We start from the raw sequence: 22,545 nt of genomic DNA, 5'->3' as shown, positions 1-22,545 counted from the left end.
CACCTTGCCTTCCAAGCCCCAAAACATAAATACCCCTACCCACATATATCAATAACTGGAGACTGGGTGTATCCCCCAGGTGTTAGCTGTGGAGAACCCACCTGCTATTAACCAAACTGTCCACTGGATGTCACTGTGGCTCCAGTTCCACAGGGATCAGCCTGGTTCTGAAAAGTGACTTCAGCTCTGTGTCTCCGGAAGAGAGTAATGATCTGTTTCATTTGGAGAGGCTCTTTGCTTTGGATTTCTGAGTGAAGGTCACTGCTCAGCAGCCCCATCTCACTTGGTCTGATTCACTGCAGCCTGGAGTTATTGTTCACATCTGGGCAAAGTGGATGTAAAAAGCTGCCCACTTGGAATGGCAATGCTTGCCAGTCGCTGTGCACAGGTGCGAATGATTGCACAGAGGGTAAAAGGCAGTGGAAAGCAGGTCCACAGTCTGCAGGACCGCCTAGTAGAATCCAGATCCCCATTGATGGAGTGTGGTAAATAGAGTAATTTACTGTAAAGGGACAAAATATTTTTTACGGGCTGGGATTTTCAAAGAGTTCAAGGCAGCCTACCTCCCTCAGGGCCCAGCTAGAAATTTTACTTCCTAAAAAATTCCTGCTGTGTTACTAGCACTCCAGTGAAAGGATTTTAACAATCTAATTTGCTTTTTGCCATTTATGCTGTTTGTTCCTTTTTAGCATCATGGAGGTTTCAGACTTGCCCTATTTACAAATACCATGTCACACACTTAGACAATGCACAGGTGCCTCTAGTAAACACTTATTAATATTGCAGAGGTTTTCTGCTGCTATATGAGCTACAGGGATTTGGGGTGTGCCTGTGGTTCTGCAGGTGCTGGAGGGGCAAGGGAGTGCTGCGTGGAGTGAATGGGGCGGGTGTTATAGGATGTTACAGAGGATTGCTGTACCTCTTCACTTCCTTGCTTTTAAAGGTTTGTGTGGATGGGTTTGGTGCTTACCTGCTTTATAAGGAAGCTTTTGTTGGTGGGATTTGACTGGCTGTGGCATCAATCAGTTTCACTTTTGCTGCTAGTAAATTTAACATTCTGAAGATTATTGGGGTGAGGGATGGACGCTCAGTATCCCAGACATGCAGGTTTATCATGGAGAGGAAGAGTCTTGCTTTCTGGCCCTGACCTCACATCTCTGCATTCTCCTTTCAGTCAGACATTTGTACAGTTTGCCAGGACAGAATCTATCCTGAGGACTGAAGTCTTTGAGTATTGTCAGATGCTGGGACGTCCCAAATCCTTCATCCTCTCCTTCCAGGTAATGAAAACAGTCAGGTACAGCCAGTACATTTGATGTGCAGAGCTGCCAGTGCTCAATGTGCTGTAATGTAACCTCTCCACAAATCACAACCTAATGCATTTCTGATATGCCTGTTGCCACAGACTATGGTATAAAATTACGTTCGGCCTTCAAATGGTCCCTAAAGAACTCTGCTGTCCCCCATGTCTTGCTTCACCCAGTGTTATTTACAGATAGTTTTTCTCTTTTCTTTTCCTCCATCTCCTGGCTAAGTACCATCCTCAGCCTCAACTGTCGCTGGCTGGTCTGGGCATGGCTGTGTACATCCTCACCCAGTATAGACAGCTCAGGGCAATGTCTCAATTTCTATAATCCAGAGGTGTGAGTGAGAGGTGATTTTCATCCCCTCTATGTCTGGGCAGTGAATTGGGAGCTCGTGAACGTGTAGGATGTATTAGGATTGGCACACTACATGCAGGCACTGCACCAGCTTCTTCACCCAGGACTGCCAGTGCATGTCAATAACAGCCCTGCTGTGCCCTTGTTATTTCTGTCCTACCCTTACTCTGCCAATGGATCTCAGTCCTCACCTGAAGAGTGCCTTGCTATTCCATTCCTGGGTACTACATACAGCTCTGTTGATGGCCAGTGTCATCTAGTCATTAGAATAAGGGACTAGGACTTGCCATTGGCAAGTCGTATGGCTGTGTGCCTCCGTTTTCCCCGCCCGTGTAAAGAGTGTGCTAACTCTCATCTGTGTCGCTGTAGGGTTGTGAGGCTTTATGTAGTATTTGTAAAGTGGTAAGGATGAAAGGAACTATAAAAAGGCAGAGCCCCCATGCCTGAATCCACAAAGGGATTTAGGAACCTAATCCCCAGATTTAGGCACCTAAGGCCCATTTTTAGGCCCCACTGCCATCCACAAAAGCCCTGCTCAGCAGCTACCGAATGCTGTGGGTGCCTAAACTCACTCGGGACCTAAATTTACACTGTAAAAGTTCTCTAGGTGCCAAAATTTCTACCTTCTGAGTTTGCTGCCTCACTGTAGGCATCCAGACCCCTGTCTAACACCTAATGCCCAGAACAATCCATAACCTGGAGGAAGATAGATGTTTGTCCGCCTAACGTGTGTGCAGCCTGATCCAGTGGGCATGCCTAACTCCATACAAAACAGTGAGGGGTGGGAAGAGAGCTTCCCTTATAACTTATAATGGTTAGGGTACTCACCCTGGATGTGGGAGACCATTGGTTCAAATCCCCCTTCAGCCTGATGAGAAGGGATTTGAACAGGCCTCTGCCACTTCTCAGGTGAGTGCCTGAACCACTGGGCTGTAGAATCATTCTTGCTTTGGCCCAATTAATATTTAATTATTCATGTATTTAATTAAAGTGGCACAACCTCAATAGGAGAGATTGAGGGAAACCTATATCAGACTATTCCATAGGGCAGATCCTTCTACAAATCCCTTCTCCTCATCAGGAAGAGGGGGAGATTTGACCTGGTAGCCTCCTATATCTGCTCCTCCTTCCCCGCCCTCAGCTGTTTTGCATGGAGTCTGCCAGATCAGTTCCCACATGTGGCTTGGGTGGAGGAGGGCCTATCTTTCCCCCGTTTGTGGATCACTAGCTGAGATAGATGCCTCCTTGCAACCTGGACATAGGCTCAGAACTCTGTGAGAGGGGCAGGGCTTAGAGCACACCCCTCTCCTTGGCATCTCCCATTGGCTAGCATGCTGGCTTTTGTGGATCGCAAAAACTTGGGCCTCTCCATGGCAGCTAAGCCAGCCTTACTCCTGGGTCTCCCCATTCATTGTATAGGGAGTCTAGGTGCCTAACTCAGGCTTTGTGGATCCCATTGTTATGCCAGCGATTTTCTAGGCACCTAAAAATTAGGCGGTACAGCAGCTAAATCCCTTTGGGGCTCCAGGCCCATTTACTAGTGTCACTGCTGTTTATCGCTGTCTGTCCCTCTCTCCCCTGGCCTGTAGCACTTCTCGCCACGTCCAGTCTTAAACCCTGCCACCATCATAACCCTGCCCTGCCGCACCCCCTGCTACTACAACCCCGGCTAGACCAACCTCCCTCTCGACTTGCAGCTCTTTACCTAACTTGTGGGCAAGGGGAAGCATTTGGAGTCATGGAGAAAGGCAGCATCAGCACTATCTGCTGAGAGTGCATGGCTGCTTTTATCCCAGGTGATTCACAGCCTTGGGGTTTTGTAGGGTCCATAGGTGCTCAGTCTCCTTGATCATCGAGTGACCTGGGAGCCTGCAGCTCTTCAGTTTTGTGTAAGAAAAGAAGAGTCACCTTTCGGCTAGACTCACTGCCATGTGCTCTGCGAGGGGCTGCCCTTGAAATCCATGTGGAGGGCTTGAGTCTGCGCTGCCTTTCACGCCTGTGCAGAGGACGTGCAAAGCAGAACGGTGACGGTTACACACTTTGCACAGATACGAAGCAGTGAGAGATCAGGCCCTCCCTGGGCTCATCAGAGCTTCCTCAAAGGAGGGTCTTTTGGATTCACTCCTCTTCACAGATCATCAGAGCATGAGTCTAGCAAGTTTCAGGGCAGAGTGCCACATGTATTTATCTGCTTTAGTTTTTGCCTAGCTTTCCCTTCTCTAATAGCCATGCGTAACTGATGTACTTTTAACATTGTGCATAAGCACCCAGCTGCTGCAGCCTCAAGCCCTGCACAAATCAGGTGAATAGATAAATATTTCTGGCTAGGGTCCTCCCCCAGAGATCGGCTGGCACATCTTTACCCTGACTTCAAAACCAGCCTCGCTGCAATTCCAGCCGTGAGCCCGAGGTGAGCCGAACCAGCTAGCCTGCTGCAATGGATGGTGGGTTTGTGATATGGACAAACACCCCTTACAGATCAGAATGAGACCTTCAGCCCCACTGACCCAAGACATGACCAACTGAGCCTGTCTTTATTTCGTGCCTTTCTAAGCAGACATGTTAATGTGGAATTCTAAGATATGGCATGGTGCTGCAATAGGGCTGGGCTCTTCCCTTCTTGACTGCAAGTTGGTACTTCATTGTCTAGGCACTAGAGGCCCCCACTAGGCTAGGTGCAGCACAGATGCATAGGGAGAGAGAGTCTGTGGCCCAAAGAGCTAACAGTCTAAACAGAGAAGACAGGCAAAGGGGAAACAGGCACAAAGAGGGAAGTTACTCAAGGTCACAAAGCAGAGCCAAGACTAGACTCTAGATCTCCTGATTTGCAGTCCTGTGTGTTACCCACTGGTCCATGCTGCCTCTGAGCCAGACACCTCCATCAAGGCTGTATGGGGACCTCAGCTTCTGAGCAGCTGGGCTGCTGCTTCTTTCCTTTTCTTCTCCCCACCTGGACAGTCATTTTTTTTCATTCCTTTTCCAAGGTGTATAAACTGCTTTATGCTGCACGCCTGGCGGACTATGGTCTCACCTCCCAGGCCTTGCATTACTGCGAAGGGATTGGCACAGCTCTGCTAGACCAGACCCAGGCCAACCATCCGGTGCTGTTAGAACAGGTTATCAAGGTGCGTCTCTCGTAACCAGTCCTTGTTTGCTTTGGCTGTGGGTGGGGGTTAGCTGAAGTGTTTAATGGGTGAAATCCTGGCCCTGTTGGTAGTTTTGCCCTTGATTTACGTGAGGCAGGATTTCAGGAATGCCGTCAAGTTGCCTAGGCCTATATTTTACTTACAATCAACCTTCTGTTGTGAGGACCATTCTCGGAGCTCCTGGAGCTCCCAAGAGCTCAGCACTTCTGAAAATCGGCCCCAAACATCTACTTGCTGGAGTATGACAACTAAGATCAACCCAGTACAGCTGTGAGTCCTTTGGGATGCAATAGGCTGTGCTGTCTGGCTGCCTCTGGTGATTTTTCTGTAGCAGCTGCCTAAATGAGATATGTGCTGGGCTCACCCATGGTGCTGAAACAACTCCACAAGAGCCAAGTCAAATATCAAATAAAGGGGAGTGGAGGGGGAAGGGGCAACATGTGCCAACTAGGAAAGAACACAAAATTGCAGAAGAAGGAAATCTCACTTTGAAGCTTCTACAAAGTTAAAAATGGTGGAGACTTATGAAGCTAAAATCTATTTTAAAATGGTTCTTGATATTTCCTCTTGAATGTATCATTCTGGGATAACATTTGCGTGGTATGTTGCAAACTCAGGTGTGATAACTGATTCTGAGGATGTTTGTGTGTGTTCATAGGCAGCTACTTCGCTATTCACTATTAGAACTGGTCTGACTTGCATTAGAAGGAATATTCCACAAGAAATCATGATCTCACAACAGCTACAGGATCTGGGGTGTGTTATTGAAGTTGTCAGAGCTGGGTATTGTTGTTGTTGTTATTTTATGGTAGGATGTTGTAATTCTCACATCTATTTTAGTGATTAAAGTAGGCAGAAGTCTTAATTTTAAACCAGAAAATGTCTTATTTTGTCATGTTTAGATGGTGTTAGAAAAACAAGCCAACCCATTTGTCCCAAAAAACCAGAAGAATGAGCAGCAGCACCTGGCTTGTACATAGGGCTTTTCATCAGTGGAACTCAAAGCATTTGACAAAGGAGGGCAGTATCCTTGTACCCATTTCCCAGATGGGGGGACTGAAGCACATAGCAGGGAAGTAATGTGCTCAAGCCAGTGCCAGGGCTAGAATTCAAGGCTTTGGCATGCTGTTTCAGTGCTCAATCTACTAGACTACGTTGCCTCCCTGTTCATGGATGGAGCTCCAGTGATACAGGTGACTGTACCGATCCTTTTAGTAGCCAGCTGTCTCTTGTACCATTTGGCTCTATAGTATTGACAGTGGCACCTGCCCATTCTGCAGCACGGCCTTGTCATTGTCCTGGACATTATCCCATTCATCATTCTCTGAGTTCTGTTTCCTTCTAAAGCTCCATTGTGTGGAGCCCAGGAAACACAATACAATCAAAACCTAATTCACCTGAGATGAAGCAAAAGAAATATTTTCTGGTCATTGCCACAATGCAGATTAAAGAGAGAGAGAAAAAATACTTAGGTAATACACACCTGAGGCAGGTGCTGTGAAAATCCCTATCACACTAGCCCTAAAGTTGGAGTTACATAATGTTATAGCACTTACCTGGATCCACCTGTTGTGGAAACCTATTTACTCTAACAGCCTCTCAGATGGGCAGTTCTGCTGGGAATAACACTTCTCCTGCGAGAACGGGCTTTCAGATGAAAAACCAGCACAGTCATAGCACTTTCTTGTCTTTGATGTTACAGACTGTGTTACGAATTATGATCCACATTAGTATTTGATTAAGACTCCCCTTCCTTTGAAGCCAGGAACGATTTACAACCAAGTGTTGGTTCATTAATACTGGATCAAAGCACCTATTAGCTTTTGGATTAAAAATCCTCCCATTTAGGAATAATCACACTTCTAATTTCTTCTCTCTTGGTATTGGTTTAGAATAAACCCATGTCTGGATCTGACAAGATCTGACCATGCCCAGCTGGACAAACAACTTCTCCCATATGGTTCCATTTGCTCATGCACCAGGAATCTCTCCTCACTCGCTCTCCTGTTAATTATTGTCCCTAGTTGCAGGCTGTGGGTGTGTGTCTTGTCTGTAAACTCTTTGGGGTAGAGCATGTGTTTTACTCTATGTTCGTATGGTTTACTGCACAATCTACATCATCATTAATAATAACCCTTAACTAATGTCCTGGGCTAGTATCCCCTGGCCAATGAGCTGTCACTTGATCAAAGAGTGGTGTTACTCTGGCTAGTGGTGAATTAGCCCGTCTCTTTGTCTGGCTAAAGTGTGTCTCTGTCACCTTCTATGGAACAGTCTTCATGAGTGTGTCAGTTACAGAGTCATGCTAAGAGTTCAGCCAGGTATCTAACAGCTCACAGCTTAGCAGAGCAGTGGTGTGGTCCAGCAGGAAGGGCCCTGGACAGGGAGTCAGGAGGCCTAGGTTCTAGTCCCAGTTTTGCCCTGACTTGCTGTATCTCCTTAGGTAGGTTCTTTCATTGCTATCTCCCCAGTTGTAAAGTGGCAATAGTGTGATTTTTTCCCCCTTCCTTGGGCAAAGCTCCTTGCTTTGGGAGCTGAGCATCCTGTTACCGTGTGTGTTGTATGACTGTCAGAAAGAATGGTAAAAATCATAAAGCCCGAATACAACTTTCTGTGCCTGAAAAGGCTGATGGGTACGGATGTGTGCTACACATCCTGGCATATCTTTGGTACCCTAAAAAGAGAGAACAATGGCACGTGCCAAGTGACCCTGATTTTGCTCTTCTAAAGTTCTTGCAGTGCTTTACAAACAGGAGTGAATTCAGGCTCTGAACACTCCTGTGAGATGAGTGTTATACGCATTGTACTGATACACAGCGAGAGATTTGCTCAGGTCATGCAGTGAGTTGGTGGCAGAGCTAGGGATGGAAGCCATGAAGCCTGACTCCCAGACTCTTGTTCTAGCCACTGTGAACACTCCCTCCACCTCCCACAGGAGTTATGTGGCTAGCGCCCAGGAGTGGAAGCCAGGAAATCTGGGATCTCTTCCTGGTCCTGCTGATGGATAACTGTGTGCCCCTGGGGAAGTCACACTAATCTCTTTGTGCTTCAGTTTGCCCACTTGGAAAATGAGGATAATGGTCCTGACGTAGCTCACGGGGGTGGTGTTTGTAAAGTGCTTTGAGATCCTCTGAGGGAAGGTGAGCTGTTTGTACAGCACCTAGCCCAACAGTTCTGGGCCCTCTGGATGTTACTGCAATAGAAATAATAAAGGTGCTGTATAAATGCCGGGTTTCAGAGTAACAGCCGTGTTAGTCTGTATTCGCAAAAAGAAAAGGAGGACTTGTGGCCCCTTAGAGACTAACCAATTTATTTGAGCATGAGCTTTCGTGAGCTACAGCTCACTTTGCATCCGATGAAGTTCGCTGTAGCTCACGAAAGCTTATGCTCAAATAAATTGGTTAGTCTCTAAGGTGCCACAAGTCCTCCTTTTCTTTTTGCGTATAAATGCCGAGTATTATTCTTATGTATTTATTATGAGGAAATGCTGCACTCATTGAGGTAACAGCTTTTCCAGGATCCATGTGCCTAGCAGCTTATTAATTGCTATGACTCTCAATCTGTGCTCTCTGCATCTGAGAGGTTAAAAAGTTAAAGTATCTGTTCCCCACCACCTTCTCCCCCACCACTGCACAGCTTGCAGAGCAGCTGAAGCTCTCTGACCCATTGCTACTGGAAAGACCTGAGCAGGAACAGAACCTGGAACCCGACTGGCTCGTCCAGCTCCGAGCCCGAGCCCAGCAACGGGAGGTGAGAATGATGGGATTTGGAGTGGCTCTTTCCATCATGTTTCATGTTTGCCACAGTCCTCTGGGGTGGCCGAAACAGGATGTGCTGTGCGACCAGTCTCTATGGTATGGTCAGTCTGCAGGGGCGTCCTTCTCCTGCATAGTAAGTCCTAGGTAAGTGTTTAGAAAGGCACTAAGGTCCCAAGGGAATTTCTTACCTGGTTCTGGAAGGCTTTTTCCTTCCCCTTCTTTCTTGGGAAGCACACTGTTGATACTATGGAGAGCTCCGTGATGGCTAGCATCACAGGCCCTCTCCTGTTGGACCGCAAGGTCTCCGTGGTAGTGGGAGGGAATGTATCGCCCAGAACTCGTGCCTAGCCCAGAGACTGCTACTAGTGAGCCCAAAAGCATTATGGTGGGTAAGAAGCACCTTTCCCTGTCTTGTTTTTAGGAAAGCGATTAGAAGATGAGAAGGTTGTTGTGCAAAGAGTTCCTCTTTGTGTGAGGATGTTGCAGGTGGTTTAATCTCCATATGCTTAGAGACTTGTCTTTCTCTCCAGTTCCCGTACCCTGTGTATATGCTCCTGAGCAATTTAATTTCCCTTAACGTGTTCCCTTAAAATGTAGTGTCTGTCTCCATGTTTTGCCTCTTTTCCCCCTCCCTGTGGCTCCCCATCCTGTCCCCTCCAAAAAGGACAATGGTCATATTCTGATCTCATCTACCATGGTGGAAATTAGCAGTACCTCCACTAAAATGAATCGGGCCCAATAACTGTATTCTGAGCAGCTCCAGCCTTCCTACAGAGGTAGCCGTTAACAGTGTCCTTGTGCCTGGTTCACTCTCCTCTGCAGGATCCGAGTGATAGCTGTTGAGTTGAGTGGAGTTGTTCACTTGCCACAGCAGGAGAACAGAGCCACAGGATTCAGTATGCCTCCTTGCTCACCCTGTGCTTGGGATGAATGAGAAGCAGGCAGGGGCGGGTGGCTTGGTAGGGGTAAGTGTCTCCGACATTGCCTCTGGATCTGACTGGAAGCTGGAGAATGGAAGGAGCCAAAACAAGGCAGAGATTGCTATCCACGATGTGGTTGTGATCCACCAGGAGCCCACGTGGCTTTCACTCCGATGACAATTATGTCTTGATTACCGGTGCCTTGGAGACAATTCTTCTGGGCATCCTTCTTTCTAGTTTTCCCTTTCTTTTGTAACATTCACTTTTCAAATCCTTTCAGAAGGAAGGAGACCTCCCCGACTTAGCACCCACTCAGCCAGAGCTCTCCAGAGCCAGTGGATCCACAGCAGGTAAAGAAAGGAATGAACACATTGGCCCAGATCCTCAAATATATTTAGGCACCTAAATACCAAAGGAAGTTAGGTGTTTACGTACCTTAGAGGATCTAGGCCACTCTGGTTAGAGATAGATGGATTCTCAAAATGTGGAGCATGCCCAGATATATGGGAGACAAGTTGGAACAGACTGGAAACTGCCTCCTTGACCCTCTGTGTCGCTCTCCCAGGATAGCAAAGACTCCGAGTCTTGCTGGGAATCTCTCCAACATACTCTAGAAGTGGACTGTGCATCACCACGTCCCCACAAAGGGTGTTGGGTGGGGGGCCTCAGTCGAGCTCCAGGAGTGTGATCCTGTCTCTGCTTGGCCAGGGATCTACTGGGTTGGGTCTGGGTGCCCTGTGGATCAATGTCTTAGTGGTGACATCGCCCAGCCCTGGCCTGCTGCACCTCCCCATGAAGCTGAGGGTGGAGATTAACCGCTGCAGGTAGGAAGTTGCGGAACTTTTGGCGAGTTTTGTTCTCTTCCCAGTGTGTAGGTAGGAGGGGAACAGGAGGCAGTGGGACCCTCAGAATTTCTGAAGTCTTCCTCTTCTTCTCACCCTTCTCAATTGTCTCTGCCTCCGTCATGGCCCCATTCTAAGGAGTTCTTGCACCTGGAGACATATTGTCCCTACTGTCTTTCACCACCACCCTCTCCCCACTAAGGAGGTAAAATCTCTCCTGTGTTGGTTGACCTGTACCCATGCCCACGCCTTAAACACTCTTATTCCTGTGGGGTCTTTTCTTGCTGTGTCTCTCAGGCCCACTTTCCATGTACAATGACACCGAAGGGAATTCTGTTACCCTGAATCATTCAATAAAGCTGTAAATATCCTGAGTAAATTCCTGGGATCTGTTTCCAGACAGAGATCTCCGTCATGAGTTTGCACATAAACCAGGCTACCAGCACAACCTACAGCACCAGCAGTATAACCCCTCTGCTTCTGAGAGGACAGGCCAGTACCAGCCAGATCTACAGGAGAATGTGTCCTTCTCGCCTGGTGCATATTCCAGGGTGGATGGGTCAGAGCAGACCATAGCTTCTGTGCCACCTGATGCCATGCAAGAGAATCATCCTGCAGAGGTCAGCTTTGGGGCAAACCACTCTCTAGGAGGAATGTCAAATGACCATTCCCCACAGGCCTACCAGCCACCAGGTAAGCTTGCCTGAGCTGTGCTGCAGGCCATCTGTGATGATTCCTGGGATGAGGGTTGGGAAAATGTGTTTGGTGGGGGAGACAGGTCACATATGTACTGGACAGTTCAGATGAGAGATGGAATTGGAGTGTTGGGCTCCTGACATTGGGAAGTTCAGGCACGGATCTCAGTGCTGGAGTTTCTCTCCATTCCAGGGAATAGGTGAGCCAGAGGTTGGCTCCGTTCTGACTGGTTTTTCTACGAATGCTCCTGCACGTGCCTGTGGCGGTGGGTTTTCTTTCTGGAAGCGTGGCATGTCGGCAGAGAGTTCCCGTGTTTCCTCTCTGCTCAAATGTTTGTCTGCGTGAATGATGCTCACGGACAGCCTTTGCTTCACCTCGGTCCCATTTTAATAGGATCCCCGCTCTACCATTAGGGCAAACATGGTTTGCGTTTTAACCTGGAGCCTCCTGCGCACAGAGCATTTCACCCTGGATTTTCTGTCTCAGGACAGTGTCTTATCCAGCAGAGAGAAGACCAGTGCTCCAAGGGTACGTCTACACATGGAGCTGGGGGGTGATTCCCAGATCCAGGATACATCCTTGCGCTAGTTTGGCTCGAGCTAGCTCACTGAAAGTAGAGCATAGCAAGGGCAGTAGGAGCGGCGGGGGGGCTAGCCACCCCAAGTATGTAGTTGGCCAAGACATTAGCCCATGATCAGGGTGGCTAGCCTCTTCTGCTGCTCCTGCTGCCATGGCTACACGCTATTTTTAGCATGCTCCGTAGACGTACCTGAAGTGTCTGCAGCTCCTAGTGTGTAGTGTTGAGGGTGAGCAGGAAGCTGAAGCTCTGAGAGGCCCCACTTCTATGCTGCACAGTAGATGGAAGGATGCATCCAGGTTAGACCGGGTGAACTTTTGCCCTCCCCGACACCTGCCCAACCTCATTGCCTTCATTCCTGGGCTGAGCGAGTCCTCTCCCTGCTCGGCACAAGTGCCAACAGTTCAAGGCCAATATCTAGCTGGCATTTGGGGGCACCAGGAAGAGGCGCTTGGCCCTGCGCCTTGGGGTTACTGAGGAGGCGTGTGAGAGAGTACAACGGATTGTCACAAAGGTGGTAGTTCTAATGCCGGAGAGGGGACCAGCACCTAGCCCTGCCAACGCTCAGGGAAGGATGAACAGGGGGAGAAGCAGATTTTGATGCCCAGCTGCGATGGACTCTGGTCGTCCATCTGCCTTCACACAGAGTAACTGTGTGCGCCTAGATTGATTCGGCCTGTTCCTCCAATGGCAGCATCTTGCTGTTAAGCAGCCAGTTGCATCAGTACCTCGACACCACACCAGTGATTGCATTAAAACTGCCCCTGCTGGACCAGACAGGAGTTTCCTGTGAAGGGCATGTGCCTCCCAGGCTGAATCCTGAGTTGCATCATTCTCTCTGCTCTTTAGGGAGAGCTGTGAGGCTTCAAGGATGCTCCCGACCCTTTGGGGTTCAGAAGAACGTTCTGGAACAGCAGGTGAGAACAAGGGGAGCCAGGTGCCGCGATGCACAGGATGTGGTCAGACAAACCCTGTTCTCCTCCCTGCCACCCAAGTGTGACCCCTCCACAACCTCTCTGCCCCAGCTGCCCATTAGCACTCACCCCATGGGCCTATTGGCCCGTGCTATCTACTGCCTCTTGCTGCCTGCCGCCCCTTCCCTGAACCTGGCTTCAGCTGCCAACATGGCCTTCTTCCCCCAGCTATGTCATGGCTCTGGCACCGTAACCCTCCTCAAACCCTGGGGCTGAAGTACTTCTCAGCCATTAACCCCTAGGAGATAGCTTGTTTCCATAGGGCTGGTGCTGCACACTGGGTTCAACCCCTTGCTTTGATTACCCATGAGATGAGATTGGTGCTTTCAGTCTGATCCCTAACGTTTCTTTCACCGGTGGTGTTAATTGGAACTGAAGAGCAAGGCCCAAATTCTCTCCCCATGTCTTGGGCTGCTCATGTGACACAAGGTGCTGGCTTCTGCCTCTCACCAGCCAGCTGAGAATTCCCTAGTGTAGGGGAGCTGATGGAAAATATCCCTGTCCCCCAGAACCTTGGTGTAGGGGGCATGCTGCAGAGGTGGGGCAGTATATGCCTGCGTGACACCAGTTCATGACTGGCATATGCTTCCATAGGGACCTCAGCCAGCTGATATGAGACAGAGCAGCCCCTAAGCTCCTCCAACTTAAGTTGATGGGCTGGGGCTGGTACAGATGCACCGTGAGAATCAGGGAGGCATAACAAACTCCCTGAGATCCTCTCTCCTGCTCTGAGGTCTGCTTGGCTCAGGAGAGAATCTGGCCTCAGACCTTTCTGCAGGGCCTGGAATAAAAGGTATTGTAAAGGAGGCTGGGTCCTGTTGGGATGAATGCTGCTGCCTCTTGGAATGGCTGCCGGGTAGTTCTTTACAGCCCCACTCGCCCAGTTTCCCTTGCCCCTCTCTAATGGCACTGATGCCCTTTATCTCTGGTACCAGAGCATGTTGAATGCCAGGGTCCGAACCATTTCAGAGAGCTCCACCATCTCCATGGAGGAGGATGCCTTGCAACCCCCAGAAGGCTCTGGCGAGGGAGTTGCCGCAGAGCAGCCTTCAAAGGAGGGGGCCGAGCGAGAGGAGGCAAAGGTGAGGGGGATACAGTGCTGCTTTCAAAGCCATGCCCCCAGCCTGATTTCCCTCTTACGTCAGCAAGGCTGCAAGAGGGTTACTCCTGATCTACACCGCAGGGACAGCAGAATCAGGCCTCACATGCCCTCATGTTTGGAGGCATCACCAACTTCTCACTCACCACCTGGCCAGCCTTTCACTGCCCGTATGGCTGGGAGTGCTGCAGTCAGTCCACCCGGGTAGAACGGGCTCCCTGCTGTCTCCAGGCTGATATGCTGAGCCCCTGCTCTTCTGTTCCCTCCAGCAATGGGGTGGGGGTGGTTCTGGGGTCCTCAGCCGTGCTCTCTGTCCTTGCCACATGGTGAGGTAGGGATGGGTTTCCGTTCCTTTCCAGTCACAGCAGTGAGAAGGAGCTGAGTTGCCCCGAACCCTTTCTTCACCCAAGAAAGCTGTGGGGGTTGGAAGGGATGAGGCTGGGTTCCACAGTGACCTTCCCTCTCCACCCACCACCTCTGAGTTTTTGTGTGGTGGTGTCTTTAATATATTGCTGTTATTTAAACAACTTCAGCCCCAGTAAGAACCTGTGTTTCCTAGGGCTCAGGGTTTGGCTGGTTCAGCTGGTTTCGATCAAAGCCCTCCAAGGAGGTGACACCTTCCAGAGATGTGTCCGGCCCTGCCCCAGTCTCTGCTGCATTGGCGTCCCAGGTAACGAGAAAACTAGAGGGGGCTTTTTATGTTGCAGGGATTTCGGAGGAGCTCTCCTCCCCACCCTCCGACTGAAGAGGGGCCTTTCTCTTCTTACCTCCCACTCCCAAGACAGCGGGGGTGCTGGTGGAGCCTTGTGCCAGGACTGGAAGAGCAGAGGTGGCCGCAGGTCAGGGATGTAGGACCGTGGCAGAGGGGTTTGAGTGTGTGAAGTTTGCACACTGCCTGCACTATTCCTCCCCGTCACCTCCCTGACTCACCCTTTCGTGATCAAGTTCCCTTTTCCTAGTGTCCTCCCCGTTCTGGTGTAACCTCCCTGGCCCCCACACCGTGCACACCTCCATGCCAAGGCTGAATGGCCCAGAGCTCATTGCTGGGCAGAGGTAGGCCTGTGGCCCTTGCTGTGGCAGGGGATTAAGCCCTTGGTGCAAGCATGTTCTCAGACAGCTAACTGGTGCCAAACACGCTGTAAGGGGGAACATGGTGCATGGAGACACCCCAGTGGATAGACAGGCCAGAGGATAGTTAATGCTGGGTAGAGTTAAGTGAACAGGAACGATTGGTGAAATCCTGACCCTATTGAAGCCAATAGGAGTTTTGCCATTGACTTCAATGGAGCCAGAATTTCACCCCTTATCTTTATCTTCATCCATCCTCCACTAGTTTGTCTCTCCATCTCAAGGGCACCACCACGCTGTCCCCACTGCCAGGGTTTTCACTACAACTGTGTGTCCTTTACATGCCACCGTACTTGGGGATTTATTTTTCAGTGGGACGGAAACTGACAACTTGAGGTCTCCATCCTGAACCAAATTCTCATTACTAGTAATTGTATATTTATAAAGTAACTTTGATCCAGAAGGCTCTCCAAGAACTCTGCAAACTCCGTGGGGGTCGCTTGGCCTCTGCTGATGGAAAAAGCAGCAGCTGATAGCAGCAGATGACAACACTTCCACAGTTTTTAGTAGCCGAAGTGAAGAATGACTTGCAGGAGAAATGGTAGGCAGGCAGAGTGCCATTCCCCCAGATCCTGGCCACATTCTCCCATGGGTGTGCATGCATATATACGTGTACACGTCTCTGACAGTGGCCAGTACCGCATGGTTCAGAAGATGCAAGAAACCCTGCAGCAGGCAGATGTGGGGTGACCTACCCCCCGTGAAGGTCTCAGCCTCATCTCTGGTGGTTAGAGATAAGTTTAAACCCTGAAGCATGAGGTTTTAGCTCCCTCCCAATATTCTTTTTGCGACCACTCTTTAAATAACCATGTGGCATCAGGAACTCATTGTTACTTCCCATCCCATAGATGGCACCTTCTGCCCCACAGTACCCCCTAGCATCACACCGGGGTGTTGGTTCCATTCTAATGCAGAGAGAAGTGTTCTGCTTATTGAGCTGTCTCCAGCAGACTGGGCTCTACCGTGCTTAGCTTATGAGCTTTGACAGGATCACAGGGCATCGAGGGCTAAAATGACGAGCAGTGGGGTTAACCTGTCCCCGTAGCAACTTCCCCGCAGCGTGAGATAGGGCTGATGCAGCCGCCTGCCTAGCCTCGTGTCTGAACTCCCTGGGTTTTGTATGATCAAATATAATGGAGTCTTTTGGCTTGGCCAGCCCAAAGCAGAGCATAATGAATCTGCACTTGGAACAAGCTGGTCTCTCAGGGCTAAGCACAGAGCTGCTCTTCCTTTCTTCCCTGAGAAGGTTTCTTCCCTCAGAATTGGTGTGTGTTTTTCTTTCATCAGGAGGAGGATGCAGCAGCCCCATTTCCCCCTCCTCCAGCCACTGGAGCAAGTCCTTCATCATCTCACCCTCCTCGCCTGCTTCCGTCTTCCCGCAGCCCTTTCTCCAGAAGCCCAGGTAAATATAGGAGAGACCACGACCATTGTCCTTTTTTGGAAGCAGGCCCATGTTGTTGCTAAGGTTGTTTTGGTCACACGATCCCGGAATGAACCAAACGTTTTTGAAATCTCTTTCTCATTTCAGCAGCTATGAACGAAGCTAAAGGCTTGCAGGGCCCCGATGGCAGGGAATCAGCAGACTTTCCCGGGGCTGGAGGCCAGGTGAGGGACAAGGGCAGGCTCTGTGAGTGTGGGGTGATTCTTGTTCTTTCTGTTTCTTGTTTTGGTGGGAGGATCTTTAGTGTGCGGGAGGGAACAGGAAGGGGGAGATAGGTCAGATGGCTCCTTTGTTTGTGGTTTGCTGTGGCTGAGGAAACCGGGAGCATCTTCTGCCAGCCCTGTCCATCTCCCCCACCCTGTGACCTAGAACGTTCCTTTCACTTCTCTGAACCCCAAAGCAGGCACCAGCTGTTATTTTCCCTCTGTTTCCTCTTTCAGGATGACTCACATGGCCCTCTCTCTGGCCCTGGTGGTCTCCTTTTTGCCCATAGTGGAGGGCAGATCCCACTCTTCGATCCTGCTCAGGTTCCTCAGGTATGGAGGCTCCTCCTGGCTTATAACCACACATGGCATCTTGGCTAGTGGGGCACGCCACACAGGCACTCCCTGACTTAGGAGGGATGCTCAGATCCTCGCAAAGGTAAATGCAGACCCATCTAGTTTCTGATGGGAGAGGCATGGATGCTCCCTTTTGCCTGTCTCCCTGCCAGCAGAGAGAGAGCATGGCTAATGCCTCCAGAGATGTGGGAGAGATGTCCTTGTAGCCCCCTCAGTTGCAGACTTTGGGCCAGCTTCTCTGCTATTGTCGAGATCCACCGTCCACAGTGGGGGTGTGGGGCGGGGGCATCAGGGAGTTGGCGACAGTCCCCTGATTCTCTGCCCGGCCTCAGCCTTGGTCTGGATTAGAGAAGGGACCATCTGGCAACAGAAGACAAGTGATTTGGCTGTGCCTTCTCCTTCTCTGCTGGGGGGATGGAGGAGCAGGAGCACATTCTGCTCAGTTGACTGCCTAATTTCCAGAGAGCCTAGTCTGGAGAGCCTAGGGGGTGCTGCAGACCAAGACTAAGGGTGTGTCTACATTGCAAAAAATACACTGTGGCAGCAAGTCTCAGAGCCCAGGTCAGCTGACTTGGACTTGCAATATGGGACTAAAAATAGCAATGTAGACATTCCCGCTTGGGCTGGAGCCTGGGCTCTGAAACCCAGCAAGGAGCTTGGAGCCTGGGCTCCAGCCTGAGCCTGAATGTCTACACTGCTATTTTTAGCTCCAGGAGCCCGAATCAGTTGACCGGGGGTACTGAGGTACGGTGAGAATGCTGTGAGGCCAAGGGACACCCAGTACTGGAGTAGGAAGGGTCAGCAGGCCAGGAGCTGCCTGTGGGGTCAGGGCTGGAATAGCAGGCTGGGTTTGAACTGTTTTTGCAGAGCTCCTTGGGGAAAGCTTGCAGAGACCCTGCCAGCACTATGTTTGCTCCTGTCACTGCCTATCCCTCACGCTCATGAGCATTCGCTCCAGACAAACAGAACTGGGCCGGCCCCAACCTTCTCTGACTCGCTGACCAGAGAAGCTCTTATCTTGCTTGCCAAAATATTGTGGGCTGCTTCCATTTTTGGTCAGCCCCACAACTGGCCTGTTACTTAGAGTATTTCTATCCTTCACAGCTCTCCACGGCTGCATCCCTTGGACTCAGCCAACCCAAGCGGCTCTCACAGCGGCGCTACCCAACACAGCCATGACAAGGAAACCCTGGACTGTCTACCGTGTCTCCTGTGGAGCAGAGGCTGCAAGAGTCCTTGCCACAGGGACAGAAACAGACCATTCATTTGTACTCAGTCCCTGCCCTTCCTCTGCTCCTTTTCCTATTTCCCCTTGGGATGCTGCCAATACACCTCTCCTTGCAAAGGGCATCAATGTGAAGGGTGGGGAGAGGTGGATTTGCTCCTTTCTGAGTCTGGCATCCATCGTTTGGCCAAGTGTCCAGTCAGCGATGATTGGCTAGTGGAAGGAGGTTTCAGGGAAGTTCCTGTAAGGGGAAAGGTACATCCAGGCTGGATTTCAGAAGAAACGTCCTATCAGTGATGTCTCCTAGCCTGGGGAATTCTTCCCAAGAACCATACTGGAGTCCTCATCTCTTCACTCACTGGAGTCTGGAATGGCCAAAGCACTGGTGTATATATTGCAGGGAACAATCCCACAGTGGCCAGGGGCAGGACCCAGGGAATGGCTCTAAACTGCAGATCTCTTCCATCTCTGATTTCCATCATACATGTAATAGCAATGGTAACATGAGAAAATGTATGGCCATTTGACTGGCTGCCATGCAGGGCATCAGGTGCATATTGCATGTTTGCTCCCAGGCAGGGGAGAGCCAGGAGTGCTGTGAAGACAGTAAATGCAGCTCTGGATGGGAGCAAGCTCATGGCATTCAAATGCCTCCTCAGGCCAACTGGAGGAGTAGGGTTAGTTGTCTCTGGAGGGAGCAGCATCCAGCCAAGAGGGCCATTGGTCACAACATAAAGCCAGTGGAGACTGAGAGTGCATCCTCCCCACAAAACATCTGCCATGGGAATGGTTGAGGAGGGATTCAGGGCTAGCCAGAGATTGCAGTGCCTTCACATTTGTATAAGATTCCTGACGATAAAGGACATATTTGTATGGTCTCTAATAGCACCTACGCTGCCTTTGTATTTAATGTTTTTGGAAATAAAGTCAAAATACTTTTACTGCCCTGCTCCCTGGTCTTCTTCCTGTTAGCCAAACTCAACACAGATCAAACATATGCTATCGCTTAGGCCCGACCCAGCCCTGCTCCTCTTGCCCAGTCAAGTTCGAGGGAGGTGAGAGCTCTAGGCATGGCGCTCTGATATTGACCTCTGGAGGGGATGAACCTGAATTAAGTGGCTGGTTGTAATGGAAACCTGTTTTAAAGAATAAAAATATTGTGGTCCAAATTCCTCATTGGTGAAACTCCATTGACTTCAGTGAAGTTATCCCCAGGATGAATTTGGCCCAATATCTATATTTATACACAGTCTCTGTCACTCTGTGCTGTGGGATATTGCTTTATAAGGACTTCTTACTGCAAATGCTTCTTTTAGCATGTGTTGCTGTAAAGAGATGCTGTCCCAATGAGGGTAAGCATATCATGGATTAGCTCCGTGTTTCCTAACTGTGCTTTGTGACCCCCAGGTGCAGGGAAGGGTGGATGGGAGCACAGAGGGGGTTCAGGAAGCGTGGGGGAAGTCACACAAAACATGTACAAACTCTCAGTTCCCTGCCAGTTCCTCAGTACACAGCTATAGTGCTGTACCCTGAGATCTGCAGCTAGTGGGTCAGTGTAAACTAGTGCAGGGTGTGACTGTCTCTGGAAGTTATTAGACCTTCTGTCAATAAAAGTGTATTAGGAAGATAACAATTGTCATTTAGTCCGATATACTGTGTTGGACAGTTCCCAGTACCAAATAGTTCTGAACAAGATGCAACAAAGGCCACAGTGAATGACCTGCCTATTGGAGAAGTTCCTTCCTGTCCCCCAAGGGCTGGATTCTGCTCTTAAGCATGAGGGGTTCTGTCTATTTCTTTATCCTAGTGAATGTAACTGTGGTGTTCTGATTATCCCTATAAACCTCCAATCCCTGCTTGAGTCCTGCTAATCGTATCCTGTGGCAATGAGTGCCACAAGCTAATGATGTTCTGTATATAATAAAAATGTGTCTCCTACGGCCTTGCATGAAGAGTAGTCTGAACAGGGTTATGGGGTCTGGGTAGGGCACTGCCCTCATCTCCTCCCACTGAACTCAGTGGTGCTGTCTACAATTCTGTCCCACATCCTTGTGAGGGGGCGTTGACCAGGGCTGGCGATCCTAAGTTTCTTCTGCTCACTGGGTGTCCTTCCCCAGCTCCCAGCCAAGCTGGTAATTAATCTACCTGTTAGGTAATGGCAGCCATTGATTCTTGTCTCAGCCCATCTTAGAGGCAGTCAGTAAGAACCATGCAGCATGTGACTTCAGTGGTGTGCTTCCTACTGAGCTAGTGGCTCACCCAGCCAGGGCAGTGTCTGAGGCTCCAGTACATATGGCGTTGTGAGATTAGGGGCAGCTGGGAACATATCCTAGCATGCATTGAAAGGATATGTTAATTAGGAACCCTCTGTTCCCTGCTCCGTTCTGCTATTTATGGGAGTTAGGAGCATTTCTTTATGTATATAAGCCTGTGCTGTGTGTGGCTGGATTTTGTCAATGCCTCTGCACACAGACCAGTGGGATGCACATCAGTGACTAAGTGCATAGGATTTTGGAGCTGTGAGCCCTGAGACCACAGCAGGGGCCTTACACCGCTGCCTGGCATTTGTGGCCAGTCTTTGTAAGAGTCCATTTCTGGCTGAGGAGTGCTGGAGAAAGACTGAGCGTTCTGTGAGAGGAGAGTGGTGAGTTATTCAGGGCCAGAGGGCCACAGTGCTTCCAGGTGCTCCCTGCCAGGCCCACAGCTAAGGGGTGTGGCATGGGTTTCCTCCACAGCAGGTGAGCGCTGCTGGACTGATAGCTGCTGCCCAGTATCCTTCCTGCCCTTCAGGTGTTTACTGTGGCTATTAGTAGTGCTCCCTATCCACAGTTCACCCAGCCTGGTGAACTACTTGCCTGCCTTGTTTTGTACATGCACACTGAGCCACCATAGGCTGCTCCAGGCCTCAAGCTGATGGTAAGCTCTGGAGGAGGCCCAGCTCTGTTGGGAGGCTGGGGTTGTAACAGTCCCAGTCGGATGCAATGTTAGTGCTTACACATATGAATGAAAAGCCCCAGGGACAGGCTGGCGGGATTGAGCTCAGACGTAGTAAGAAAAACTCATTTGTTTGTGAAGGGGTTGCATGGTATGGAGCTTAAATTGTATCCGCTTTAGGGAGAAGTCCTGCCCTCATATAGGCATGTAAAGTGCGTGGCACAGCGAGGCCCTGAACCTGACTAGGGTCTCTGGATGCTCCTGCAGTCTCAATAATTAATCCTAATCAGGCCAGCTCTGTAATGCTATGCCCCCTAGAAGGCACTGTACTGATCAGACTTAACCACATGTAAATGAAAGAGGGGCCCCTATGCTGGGGCCCATTGCTCCTTGACAATACTCTAGTGGGGCAGGCAGGAAGGATGTGAGGAAGGATGGTTCAGGGCAGTAGCCCAGAACATAGTAAACCCAGGTTCAGTTCTGTACTTTGGGCAAGTCACCTAGCCTCTCTGTGCCTCATTTCCCCATCTGTACAATGGAGATGATAGAACTCTCCTACCTATTGTGTGGCTAAATATATTAAAGAGTGTGAAGTGCATTGTGGTCTACTGCTGAAAAGCGCTGTAGAGGAAACAGATATTAATATTAAGCTGAGAACGCCCAGCTAGTGGTTTGGTGTAGCCTAGCCAGGGTGATTAGCAATGCTGCTGGTGTATGTGTGTTAGGAACAGAGGCGGAGAATTTTCCAAAGCACTGAGTGACTATGGGACTTGTGCACCTAAATCCCTGAGGTGGTTTTTAAAATGTCTCCATATAAATATCCAGCCTCTGTACTGGTTTCAGAGTAACAGCCATGTTAATCTGTATTTGCAAAAAGAAAAGAAGTACTTGTGGCACCTTAGAGACTAACCAATTTATTTGAGCATGAGCTTTCGTGAGCTACAGCTCACTTCATCGGATGCATCAGTCTCTGTACTGAATTCTGATGATGTTTTCCTGGGGCAATGAGTGCTAATGCTAAAAGCATGGCCTTGCCTGAGAAGGTCAGGGGGAGAGTAGTCTGATTTGGGTTATAGGGACTCATCTTATCCCATTGAGCTCAGTAGTGCCAGCCATGAGCCTGTCCCAACGCCCTTTGGGTGAATGGGCATCTGCCAGTGGAGCACCACTCTGGCTTCTCCTGCCACATATGTATCCTAAACCAGGGCCCCACATAGGTGGTAACTCATTCACCTGCAGCAGGTGATACCCTGCAAATGCAGCTAATTGGCTTTTCATTCAGACCTTCATAAAGGCATTGTCTCGTGAGTGATTAGCACCCTGCACATGACCTCAATGGTGAGCTTCCCTCTGACCTGAAAGTGATGTAATTTAGGATAGTACATAAGGCTCTGGAAAGCTTAAAGTACTAGGTCAGGGAGAGCTGAAAGCACATTTCCCATCATGCTTTGCAAGTATATGCTAATTAGTTGTTCAGTGGTCCAGCAAGAGACACAAGAGAGCCAGGACAGTTCAACATTCAGGATTTATGCTTTCATATACCTTTACACAATCACTTACCCATAGACAAACAAAATCCCAATG

At 49.7% G+C, this 22,545-nt stretch overlaps 1 protein-coding gene across 5 annotated transcripts in view; it reads left to right on the top strand.

Moving 5' to 3' along the window:
• SEC16B (SEC16 homolog B, endoplasmic reticulum export factor) overlaps positions 1 to 18,958 on the top strand; it is a 43,987-nt gene extending 25,029 nt beyond the window's left edge. For 3 of the 5 annotated variants that reach the window (XM_073356480.1, XM_073356479.1, XM_073356483.1), the window contains 12 exons: positions 1,175 to 1,280; positions 4,646 to 4,786; positions 8,444 to 8,557; positions 9,766 to 9,835; positions 10,727 to 11,020; positions 12,450 to 12,517; positions 13,510 to 13,656; positions 14,233 to 14,343; positions 16,089 to 16,203; positions 16,330 to 16,406; positions 16,683 to 16,778; positions 17,907 to 18,958. In XM_073356480.1, coding sequence (XP_073212581.1) covers positions 1,175 to 1,280; positions 4,646 to 4,786; positions 8,444 to 8,557; positions 9,766 to 9,835; positions 10,727 to 11,020; positions 12,450 to 12,517; positions 13,510 to 13,656; positions 14,233 to 14,343; positions 16,089 to 16,203; positions 16,330 to 16,406; positions 16,683 to 16,778; positions 17,907 to 17,981 — 1,414 coding nt within the window. In that variant the 3' untranslated portion in view covers positions 17,982 to 18,958. The remainder of the gene's footprint in view (positions 1 to 1,174; positions 1,281 to 4,645; positions 4,787 to 8,443; positions 8,558 to 9,765; positions 9,836 to 10,726; positions 11,021 to 12,449; positions 12,518 to 13,509; positions 13,657 to 14,232; positions 14,344 to 16,088; positions 16,204 to 16,329; positions 16,407 to 16,682; positions 16,779 to 17,906) is intronic. The other 2 variants (XM_073356481.1, XM_073356482.1) reach the window with 2 other exon arrangements.
• The last annotated feature ends 3,587 nt before the right edge of the window (positions 18,959 to 22,545 follow it).

The sequence above is a fragment of the Lepidochelys kempii genome, chromosome 8, assembly GCF_965140265.1.
Source record: "Lepidochelys kempii isolate rLepKem1 chromosome 8, rLepKem1.hap2, whole genome shotgun sequence".
Taxonomy (NCBI): Eukaryota; Metazoa; Chordata; order Testudines; family Cheloniidae; genus Lepidochelys; species Lepidochelys kempii.
The sequence above is the reverse complement of the archived record's forward strand: the minus strand, read 5'-3'. Positions and strand labels throughout refer to the sequence as shown.